Consider the following 12,237-nt stretch of genomic DNA (forward strand, 5'->3'; position numbering starts at 1 on the left):
CCCAGGAGCCAATCATAAGCCTACAGTGCTCGGGGGGATGGCGGCGACACTCCAACCGATGCTTTCAGCTGCCCAGGAAAGCATGGCCATCAGCTCTGGATCTGACTTGACTAACGCTGACACTCCCGAGGGAGGCAACGCAGTTGAATCCTCATTTCCAGAGGAATCAAGCCCGCCTTGTGATGCTGTGAGTGACATGACACCATCTGCTGGAGCCCCGAATGAAAACACTGGGTCCCCGAGAGGAACCAGGCACACACGGAAGCCCCACGGTTTGCGATGTGGAGGGGGGCGTGGCTATTATGCCCGTCGTTATTATGCCACACCGTAACCTTCAGATCACCCTGGCCACCAGCCAAAGTATCCCCTCTCGAGGAAGAGATAGATTGGGGTGTGGCAGAGGGGACTCTACCCACACAGAGATCATTGAGTCTTGATCTATAAACATCGCGATGATCATGTTCCCGCAATGAAAATATGACTCATTCACGAGCGCTGCCGAGCGTGATTAAGCCCAACACGCGAAACAGCGCTCGTGACCGTTAGGCAGATGAATCACGCACCCACATCCAGTAAATACACGGCGAGCCGTCTTGAAAAAGACGTGCCGCGTGCAGCTATTTTAGAGAGAGGAAAAAGCTCAGCAGAGTGCTGAAGCGCCCAGGGAGAAACACACACACTGTCGGCAGATCACTGCACAGATCAGCAGCAGGCAATGCGATCTCACTGGAACGCGCCGTCACACCAACACAATGAAGAGCCGCTCGTCTCGTAGAGTGAAGATGATTCAGAATGGCTTGTAGGAGTGAAGAGAACTCTCAGCTCCGAAGCGAAAACATATCTCTATAAGTGGTAAATGCCTCACTTCTCTCTGGGAGTTTTCTAAACTCCCTGAAAAATGCAGTTGTCAAGCCCCTCCTGAAAAAGAGCAATCTGAATAAGACCATATTAAGCAACTATAGACCGATCTCAAATCTTCCTTTCATAGGCAAGATCATTGAAAAAGTTGTCTTCAATCAGCTGAACAAACAGAGAAACACAGATATAGAGAGATCCTCCTCCGGTGTTGAGATCTTCACTGATCTGATCCGCTCCACTGAGATGTCAGTCTGATCAGCTGAAGATGATGGAGGAACAGCAGAAAGCAGTAGAGAAACCGGCTGAAGATCTCATTAAAGAGCTGCATCAGGAAATCACTGAGCTGAAGAGGAGAAACACTGAGCTGGAGCAGCTCTCACACACTGACGATCATCTACATCTCATACAGGTCTGTCAACATCTGTCATTATGCACAATATTACAGGACCGGTCTTTCTAAATTAAACAGAATGAAACTTTGAAAAAATAACAATAATAAAATAATTGTCTCTCCTGCTGTAGATGTGCTCATCACTGAACAGTCGTCCACACACCAGGAACTGGAATGAGATCAGGATTGACTCTGATGTGAATGTGAACTCTCTGTATAGAGCCCTGACTGAACTGAAGAAAACTCAAGAGACACTGAATGAAAAACTCAATCAAACTGGTATGTGAATTTTAAATACAGTCATGATAAAGTTCAGAGAGAGGAAGAAGGCAGGGTCAGCTTACTGAGGCTTGTGCTTTATATTATTTCCATAAATGAAACAAAAACAAAACTTGTGCTCTCTGCGCTCTCAACAAACTTGTGAACAAAGTGACAGCAGTTTCTCAAGCAGTATCATTTTACACTTGACCTACTTACTCACTGCTCATCTCCCGACTCTCTCTCCCGCTGCAGACCTCATTGAACCACGCGCCCCTCGCCACATACCCCCACTGCCCGAATAGGACACATTCCTGGATGGGAATCTGTACCCCCGGCCTGTGGACCACCCTAAATTTAAAGGGCTGTAATACCAGACACCAATGGGTGATCCATGCGTTGGTATCCTTCATGCGCTGGAGCCACTGCAAGGGCGCATGGTCCAAACAGAGGGAGAATTCCATCCCAGGAGATAATAGCGGAGGGCCATCTATGGGCCATCTAATTGTTAAAGCTGTACTTCGTCTCTCTCTCTTTGAGAACTTGTTACTGATGTATAGCACCGACCTCTCCCTCTATCTCCTGCGACAGGACCGCTCTAAGCCCTCTGTCCGACGAATCAGTCAGGAGGAGAAAAATCAGGAGAATGTAATACGGCCTGCCACACAGAGCAGCCTTTACTTGGTTGAAAGCCTGCTGACACTATCTATGTGTCATTATTTGTGCTTGTTTGATGTTGACTGTGTCTATGTAATCTGTTTATGTTTATAATGTGTATGTATGCAATGTTTTTTATAGTTTTATAATAAAAACCTGCCAGGGACTCCAGATGAAAATTAGTCTGTACGGCTAAATCTGGCTCATTTACATTTGGACATTGTCCTTTTGTTCATTAATGTGCATTGTCCCTTTTAAATAAATAAACAAACAAACAAACACTGATCCACCCACTGGAGCGGATCTGGTGCTTCCTTTTAGTCAAGTCAGTCAGCGGCTGGTGAGGTCTGAATAATTAGGCACAAACCTTCTGCAATATCCCACCAGCCCCAGGAACTGACTTACCTCCTGTTTGGTCTTGGGTCTCGGACAGGTTGCAACTGTTGAAGTCTTACTAATTTGGGGACACACCTGTCCATGCCCCAAGTGGAAGCCCAGATACCTGACCTCCACACAGCTAACCACACACTTCTTCTGGTGGACCATCAGGCCGGCCAACCTTAGCGCTCTCAGGACAGCACACAGATGCTCCATATGACCAATTACTGTAGGATTCTTCTATTACTCCCATGTCTAGTATCGCCTCTAATTCAGTCTGAACCACCTTTTTTTGTGTTCAGGTGGACGATATGGCCGGCTGCGTACCACCACGCCCGGCTCAATCTCAATATGGTGCTGAAACAGGTTCATTTGACCAGGCAGGGGCAGGAACACGTCTGCAAATTCTACTTGCAACCTGGCTACAACAGTGAGCTGCGAGGGCGAGAGGTGATCCCCTCCTGGGGAAAGAGCAAGAGATTGGATTTTGGTGCTCACTTCTGGCTTGAGATCTTCCTCCCCGCCATCGCTGGCATCATTGACTCTGCCTCACTCCATTTTTTAAGGAGGCTGAGGTGATATATTTGACGTGCCATGCACCTGTCTGTTCAACTAACCTCATAATTGAGATTGGGGTTAGGGTGTTCCTCATCGTGTGACCTCAAAGGGTCCTTGACACTTGATTAAACTTGAGTTGTTTGAAGAGTAAAACAACAAAAAACGGTCGGTCTTAACGCAAGTTTACAACCGGCAAGTCGGTCGGACTAAAAGCAAAGGGGGGGAAAAAATTTAATTGGGTCGGTCCTAAATTGACAGGGTCGGTCGGGTTACGGCAAACAAGAATATTTTTAAGGATGGCCTGACTAAAACACATATTTGCGTATGTGTAATGGTAATTTAGACGTACAAATATTGCACATATTTTTCATCCGCTACCCGCCCGCAAGGAGTTAATTATCCGCCCGCGTCCCCGCATGTGATTTTTAGGAATGTCACATTCCACCCGTTTTAGCCACTTTTATTTGGGTACCCGATAGGGCTGGGCGATTTGGCCTAAAATCAAAATCTCGATTAATTGAACATTTTAACTCGATTACGATTAATGAACGTTTTTTTTTTTTTTTTTTTTTTTTTTTTTTTTTGCCCTCATGGTTCACTGACAAGTTTTTTACAGTAAATATGCTCACATATTACAAGTGAGAGATTTTTGAATGAAGGGTGCATTACTTGATTTTAAAATAATTGAAGGAAACACACACTATTTACTATCTATGATTATTTATTGAACATCAATGTTAAACAACTTAAATTAAAGCACACATTTTTTAATTATAAAAAAGTAAAAAATAAATAACTTGCACTTTTGGAAACAAAATAAATTACTTTCAATGTTTTTCTTATTAAAAGTAGAAAATAAGCAGTATCTCTTCTAAATAAAATAACTCTTGTATATCCTGTAAATAATATTTTAAACAGTGCATTTCTTGCATATACTGTAAACAAATATTTTAATGTGCAATGTATCAATGTAAACAACAGATTGTTGTAATGAAAATACACTGTTGCATGAGGTAATCTTAGTTGGTTCTTACTAAGAAACACGAGCATGTTAACCTTTTCAGGTTTCAGGCAGGACCTGAGGCATGTAACAATGTTTCCGCCCGAACTGAAAACACGTTCTGATGGGGAGCTAGTAGCTGGTATGCAGAGATACCTTTTTGCCACCTTACTTAGATTGGGAAAGTGTACATGATGCTTCCTCCACCAGTCCAGTGGATTTGCCTCACTATCCAGCATGGGGGACACCAAATAGCTGCTCATCTCTGCTTCTAGCGATTGCTGAAGTGACAGAGTGGGTGTAGCTGAAGGTATTGCCTCACTCCCTTTAAAAAAGCTTCCTAATGACCTCTTTTGCTTTTTTGCTACTGCTGATGAAGTAGTTGGTTCTGCAGTCTCTGTAATCTGACTTTCTCTGCAGACTTCAGCTTCTGACATCTTCTCCATCTCTGTTTTCACTTTCTCCTGAATGGTGGGGACATTGTGAGCAGAAATATAGGTAGCTTTAAATCTGGGATCAACAAAACTGGCTGTGTCCAGTAGCTCTTCTGTGATAGGATCTGAGTACTTCTCCTTAAGGTACCTGAGGATGCTGGTTTTGATAGTTTTAGTCAGCTCCACATCATCTTCCTCCTCAGCAAGCACTCGTGAATTGAGGATGTGCAGTACAGGCTTTACAAATGAAATGGTCACATACTCGTCCCCTGATAGGGCGTCTGTGAACTCCAGCAAGGGGGAGAGAGCCTTGCTGACAGCCTCCAAGACATCCAGGTCAGCCCACGATGGAACAAGGTGCCTGGATTTTTTGTCTTCAGAAGGACCTGTATAATAGCTTTCCTTTGTTCGAGGACTCTTGCAATCATCATTTGCATCGATCCCCATCTGGTAACACATGCTGTTTTTAGCTTGTGTTGTGGCAGGTTCAGTTCTTGTTGCACCTTCATTAACGCCTTCTTTTTTTTCCAGCTATAGGAAAAAGCACTGACTATGTTTTTGCACACCCTCACTGCACGTGTCACACGTTGATCTTTCAATCCATTTTCTGAAACACACAAAAATAAATATTTTTTTTATTATTATTGACGATATTTTATTTATACCTAAAGCTTTAACAGTACCAAAATTAATGAGCCTCTTATATTTCTCAAATAATATCAGATTAACAACACATTTTTACAACACAATGATTTTTACTTTAATGATGTAGTGTTTTGTTACATTGTAATGTGAACTTAACATTGTAACACTGTAATATCAAGCATATTGTAACATTTATAAAGGTGCTTTATAAACAAATTTAGCTTAGCCAGAATATAGTAAACGCCAGATATGCCCAATTAGATAACATCCCAATGCTATTATATTTAATTAAGCTGACGTGTACTTACCAATTGCAAGGTGTAGTCGGTGTCCAAAACACTGCTGCCGTATCCATCCATTAAGCGCGGCAGCTTTGACAACATTTGCACCGTTGTCTGTCGTAATGGCTGAAAGTTTTTCTTCCGCGAGGTCCCATTCAGAAAGCATATCTTTCAGACCTTGCGCAATCATATCTGCCGTGTGATCGCCTGGAAAATATGCCGTCTCAAGGCATCTCTGGCGCAGCTTCCAATCGTCGTCAATGTAGTGCAAAGTAAGGCTCAAGAATGGGTCCATCGTCCTACTTGACCAGAGATCAGATGTGGCAGCAAAGTGTTGAACATTTTTCAGTTCAGCAGCTACATTTTTACAACATGTCTTGTACATGTCTGGCAGCGCAGTTTTAGAAAAATGTGATCGCGATGGCACAGTGTATCTTCTGTCGAGAGTTTTAACGAGGTGTTTAAACCCGCTTCGCTCCACTGTAGCCAAGGGAGTCATATCCTTTGCGATGTAATAACAAATAGCGTCAGTTATTTCTTTCCATCTTCTTGAACTCTTCTCATACTGTGTGGCATTTGTGAACGCTTGTGTTAAAGACATCTGCTTTGCGGAGGCACTTGTTGCTGGGCGCTTGTCAGTCTCTTTTTGATTTTTTTGAGCCATGCACTGTTCATATTTAGTAACGTGATTGTGCTCCAAGTGCTGAAACAAATTGGTGGTGTTACCTTTGGACGTCGAAACTGTTTTTCTACAGTGTCTACATCTGACTTCATTTTGTTCGATGTCATCCTTACTGAAGCCAAAATGTGTCCAAATGACAGAGACTGCGTTTTTCTTTGGTACAAGCTGCTCTTGTTGCTCAGTTGTCTCAGTGATTAAGCTCTCCATGCTCGACATGTCGGCGGAATAACGTAATGTAAGGGAGCGGGGTCACGTGACTCCACACGCGGTAGTGTTTTAAAGGGAAAGTAATCGAAATAATCGACCTGGGAAAATTTGATCGATTATAGGTTCTGAATGTCGATTTCGATTACTTTTCGATTAATCGCCCAGCCCTAGTACCCGACCCGTTGCAGGACTCTGAGGCAATGCCTTTCTGTGTTCTGACAAAAGACAGTCAACAGTTGGATGTGCCAAAATTTTCTTCAGTTAAACAAAGATAAAACTGAAGTCATTGCGTTTGGAAACAAAGATGAAGTTCTCAAGGTGAACGCATACCTTCACTCTAGGGGTCAAACAACTAAAAATCAAGTCAAGAATCTTGGTGTGACACTAGAGTCAGACCTTAGTTTCAGTAGTCATGTCAAAGCAATAACTAAATCAGCATACTATCATCTCAAAAATATTGCAAGAATTAGATGCTTTGTTTCCAGACAAGACTTAGAGAAACTTGTGCATGCTTTCATCACCAGCAGGGTGGATTATTGTAATGGACTCCTCACTGGCCTACCCAAAAAGACCATAAGACAGTTGCAGCTCATACAGAACGCTGCTGCCAGGATTCTGAGCAGAACCAGAAAATATGAACATATCACACCAGTCCTCAGGTCTTTACACTGGCTCCCAGTTAGATTTAGGATTGATTTTAAAGTATTATTACTGGTATATAAATCATTCAATGGCCTAGGACCTCAATACATTGCAGATATGCTCACTGAATATAAACCCAACAGATCACTCAGATCATTAGGATCATATCATCTAGAAATACCAAGGGTTCACTCTAAGCATGGTGAGTCTGCTTTTAGCTATTATGCCAGCCACAGCTGGAACCAGCTTCCAGAAGAGATCAGATGTGCTCCTACAGTGGTCACATTCAAATCCAGACTCAAAACACTTCTGTTTAGCTATGCATTTACTGAATGAGCACTGTGCCGCTGTTCGTCCGACTGTACTGTATTTTATTTGATTTTTCTAAACTGTTTTAATTATTCTTATTTCTTTTTATTATTTAAATTTCTTCTATGTAAAGCACTTTGAATTGCCATTGTGTATGAAATGTGCTATATAAATAAACTTGCCTTGCCTTACTCACACACAGTTTCATCCTTCTTCTGCACACAACTAGTGATCTTTGACCAGTCCACTTTTGGTCCAACAATGTTCTTTAACACTCTCAGAACTCCCTCTCTCAAGTCATCTTTTCTGGCATTTTGAAACTCAGAATTGTTTACAGCACTTTCAAAATCATTGAATTCTGACTCAGTCAAGATCTGTGATACTAGCTGGGTGACTTCTGCCAACGACATGTCATAGAGACGCATTTTGCTGATCAATGCTCTTCTAAATTCAGAAAAATGTGTGCGTGCTGAGGGTAAACTCTGGGATAGTCTCTCTATATCTTTAGGACATAAAGCTGTGTTGACTGCTTGTATGGGGGTTGCAGATGGAACTGGATCAACCCCCTTTCCCATACTCTGAGCTTTTTGTCTTGCTCCACACACTTCAACTGCATTTACATCTTTCATCAATCCAGCATTGACATTGTCCTCTATTCTATAAAAAGACTGTAAATCAGGATAGCTTTCATCTGAATGTTGGTTTTCTGAGTCACATTTGGTTGAGGCCTTGTTATGGCCCACCTTGTCTGTGAGACAGGACACTTGAGTGTGCAATTGTTTGTTCTGTTCTTTTAACTTAGCAATACACTGAGCTTGTTCTTGTGCAATGGATAAGCTAAATTCTCTGTGACAACAGATAATGGCTTTCACATTGTTCTTGCGAATACTTGCTCCTAGTATCTTTTTACAATCTTCAATTGACCATACTTTGTCTGCATCAATACCATTTTTTTGGGTCAAATCCAATTTGACTGACTCGGTCACTATGGAGTCCATGTGCTCTCCTAACAATGACTTGAACTCACTGTCTGTCCATAAAGGAGTCGCAAGACCACCTTTCTCAGTTGTTGGAATCAGCCTAGCATTCCTTCTAACCATTTTATGAGTTTCCCTCACAATCAAAAACACTAAAACTTCTCTCTACTGTCTACAACAGAGGGTACAATCTTATTAGCACATGATGCTAATCTTCCCTAGCTTTACAGAGGATATCTTTCATCTCTAAAAGCAAACTTTAGAGGATAAGTTAGTTAACCAAGCTTACAGCTGTCTGTTAACCTTCTCTGGCAGCGCAGAGGAAAACAAATTTGTACTGGTCTGCATTGGTTCTTTGAATAGAATGAAACTCACCGAATCGTTGGTTGTACAGAAAAATTTCGTCTAGAACTCAGTCAGAAAAGTTCATTCTTTGTTGAGATCTTTGAGCTTGAAGTTTCAAATCTGGATTCCAGTGAGTATATCTCCATCTGACTCACGGCACCAAATTGTTGGAAACTTTATTCCTTCATCGAAGCAAGACCAGGAGGCTTGGGTTGTATCTTTTAAGCAGAAGAGATTTATTCTTCCAAGTCTGTAGTTCATCAAGTCTAATCTAAAGTAACTTTACATAGTATCTTACAGGCATTTTAGGAGGAGGGACTTTTGGGGGTGGAGAGACCTTCCCTTTACAAAGTATGCAAAGACAATTTAGGCGTCAGCTCGTTACCAGAATTTCCACAGCTCTGATCTCATCAGCATAACAGTGATCCAATCAGCCTGAATAGATCGCCCATACATTAACATTATCATAGAGACAAAAGCACAGCTGTACATTGAGCTTAATGGTCAGGAAATGCATAAAGACAAAGGGTGAGGGTGAAAGTCTCAGCAATTGACTCATTTAGAGAACAGGACTGGCAGGAATCTCTTGATATAATCATCATAACAGCTGCTAAACTTTCTCAGTTTATATTGGAATCTAAATTAAAACCTCAAATGCTAAAATCAGTATTCTTCACCATGATGTTTATGTAAGGAAGCATATCTGAAATAGATTCTTAAATCTGTAATCCTTCAGTTTCTCTCAGGACGTCCAGCAGGCTTGCAGGACCTTGCGCACAGTAAACAAGAGTGAACAACAATTTTTGGCGTCTTCATGAACAAACTTTTGAATCATGGTTTTCAATGTGCAGTTAAATCGTTCCTCCAGACCGTCTGTTTGTGGGCGGAAAAACGCTGGTGCGAATTGATGTAATGCCCAACTAAACGCGTATAGTTTGTGTAATATCCGTGACATGAATGTCGTGCCCTAATCAGTGAGAATCTCTTTTAGGATTCCCACTCGGGAGATTAAACAAAACAGAAACAGCTTTTTGCAGAAAAGCTGCGGAGTCCATACCAATTCTTTTGAAGGGGACCTGCATTAGAGGAAGAGGGCACAAAGGCGCTTTTAGAGAGGCACCACTTGCGCACATTCTCGTGAAAAAATGGGTCGTGAGATGATTTAGAGTCGTTGACTGCCCTAAATGTCCTGCCATAGGATTACAGTAAGCCGCTTGGAAAAGCATTTCTCAACGGTATTCGGATACTAAAAATTGGGTTGTGTCTTGCTTTGTTTGAGCCTCTTGGGTCACTCGATACAACCTATCTTTTAAAATAGCGAAATATGGATAGGAGAGCGGCCGAGCTGGTTGGAGAAGCTGACCATCGATAGAACAGACCTGTTCAAAAGCATTTTTAATCTCTCATCCTGAGACTGATCCAGGGGAAAATCATCGCACTCTATGAGGATTAGCCTCTCAATAGTGCTCTGTTCCTCTGACTCAGGTCCCGTCTGTCCCGGTTCAGCTTCTCCCAACTGCGCGACCGCCCTCCTTTCCCACTCTCTGTTCTCATCTGCACACTAAATACCCCAATAAATGACTAAAAGTTGGCCAATTCGTTCCAAAGATCAGCGAATGTCTGAAGCGCGGGTTAACTGCGACCTCTACAGTATTCTTTTGTCCCTGAAATTGAACAACAGCAGACATTATTGGATATTTCACCACATCCCCGTGCACACACCGCACCTGAACCATGCAGCTCTTATCCAATGCCTCGGATTGAATCAGGCTTTAATGGATCGAGGTTAGGTTACATCCTGATTCCACCATAGCCTGATAAGTATCTCTCTTAATACTCACAGGTATTTGTAACAACCCAGCTTGATCTGGGGCAGCCTGCGGTGCGTCCAGGACTCCCATCTCCATTACTCGACACCTGTCAATACAATGTCCTGGGTCCCCTTAACACCAACAGGACGGGCTAGACCTCCCTGCCGCCGTAGTGGCAGAAAGTGGGTCAAGGAATTGATGTGGAGAGAGAGGAGGAATTGAAGCTGACGCTTTGCCAGCACTGGCCACCCCTGCCCCCCTGGGTGGTATATTCTGGACAGCTGGAGGTTCATGAGCCTGACCACCCAACCCTTTGGGATGGGACCCGAGGAGGGACATTCAAACGGGACCTAGAGAAAGGGACAAGTCTAGAGGAAGGGAGAGAGGGAGAAATCATAGGGGAGGTGTGAGAGAGAGAGAAAGAGATAGAGAGAGAGAGAGAGAGAGATGCCAAGGATTCACCAACCCCGGGGCCCGCCACCATCTGGTCCTCCTCAGTCCAGTCTCTCTCATTTACTTCCCGTTTCCCAGTGGCTCTTATCCGGTCTCTCCATGCCAATTACAGCCACAAGAAACAGGTGTTCGTCATTTTGCAATTGACCAGGTTACCACTACTCTCCCGACTCTCTCTCCCGCTGCAGACCTCGCTGAACCACGCGCCCCCTTCGCCACAACAGTGTATAGATTTTTTTTTTTTTTCAGTAACTAAGAAAATATTATTTTCAAGGAATATTCTGGGTTAAATCTATGTCATGCTGGTGATCAGCAGAAACTATATGTAGTCTCAGTTTGTAAAGGATCATTGTAAATATAATCATTAAACAACTAACCCTGTCATATATAAACTTTAACTCATGACCATTTAAAGCAGTTTTGCTTGAAATACTAGAACAGAATGTGTAACTATCTGTATACAAACTATAATGACACATTTTACTGAATTGTTAATAATAAAGCTTTGATAAAAAATACAAGCTTCAAATTTCTTCACTTAAATCCTCATTATGTTTTTCCAATAAACCTCCATTGTAAGTATATTTATTGTAAACACATTCTGCTTTTCGTTTTACAAACAAAGGGGCGAGCAACATTTACATGCCACTAATGCTGCCAGTGGACAGAAACTCACTGTTAACCTGAAACTATTGCTATAAATGATTCATCATTATATTGTCATCTGTGTCCACAGGGTTGAAGTTTGTGCAGAAGTTTGCAGGTACAGTGTGATTGATGCAATTTTCTTCAATACACTCACAATACTTTGTTAATAAGTATTATATGCTGTACATCTGAAATGTCTGATCTCTCTCAGTGGATTTGACTCTGGATCCTGATACAGCAGATCCATATCTCATCCTGCCTGATGATGGAAAACAAGTCAGTGATGGAGACATTGAGCAGGACATCCCAGGAAACCCAAAGAGATTTGAAGACAGTTGTGTTCTGGCAAAGCAGGGATTCAGTTCAGGGAGATTTTACTATGAGGTGCAGGTGAAGGGAAAGACTGAGTGGGAATTAGGAGTGGCCAGAGAATCCATTAACAGGAAGAGGGAGATTGACAGTTCCGTTTCAGTCGCTCACGTTCGACATAACAATTGGGATCACTTCAGGGAGCCCTATCAACTTCAAGTGTCTACAGAATGAGCCAATGAACGTTGGCGTGAGTGAATCGCGTCACGCGCCCCCGCCCCGCAGCGCGGGTGTAAACAGGAAGTGGGCGCACTCACGCATTGTTTTTCGCTGAGGAGCCGAGATTGTGACGGCCATGCAGCGATGGTCAGCAACGATGGCGACGGGACGTTAC

The 12,237-nt window shown here is 42.7% G+C and overlaps 1 protein-coding gene across 1 annotated transcript; it reads left to right on the forward strand.

The window, feature by feature from the left end:
* Positions 1 to 1,045: 1,045 nt before the first annotated feature.
* LOC309480262 (E3 ubiquitin-protein ligase TRIM7-like) lies at positions 1,046 to 12,077 on the forward strand (the record flags this gene model as incomplete). The annotated part of the gene is made up of 4 exons (XM_082144673.1): positions 1,046 to 1,267; positions 1,381 to 1,528; positions 11,623 to 11,649; positions 11,746 to 12,077. Exons 1-4 carry the CDS (start codon positions 1,124 to 1,126, stop codon positions 12,075 to 12,077), a joined length of 651 nt encoding a protein of 216 aa, XP_082000799.1. The 5' UTR covers positions 1,046 to 1,123.
* Between the last annotated feature and the right edge of the window lie 160 nt (positions 12,078 to 12,237).

Source organism: Leuciscus leuciscus (assembly GCF_965113295.1).
Source record: "Leuciscus leuciscus genome assembly, chromosome: 18".
NCBI classification, from domain to species: Eukaryota; Metazoa; Chordata; class Actinopteri; order Cypriniformes; family Leuciscidae; genus Leuciscus; species Leuciscus leuciscus.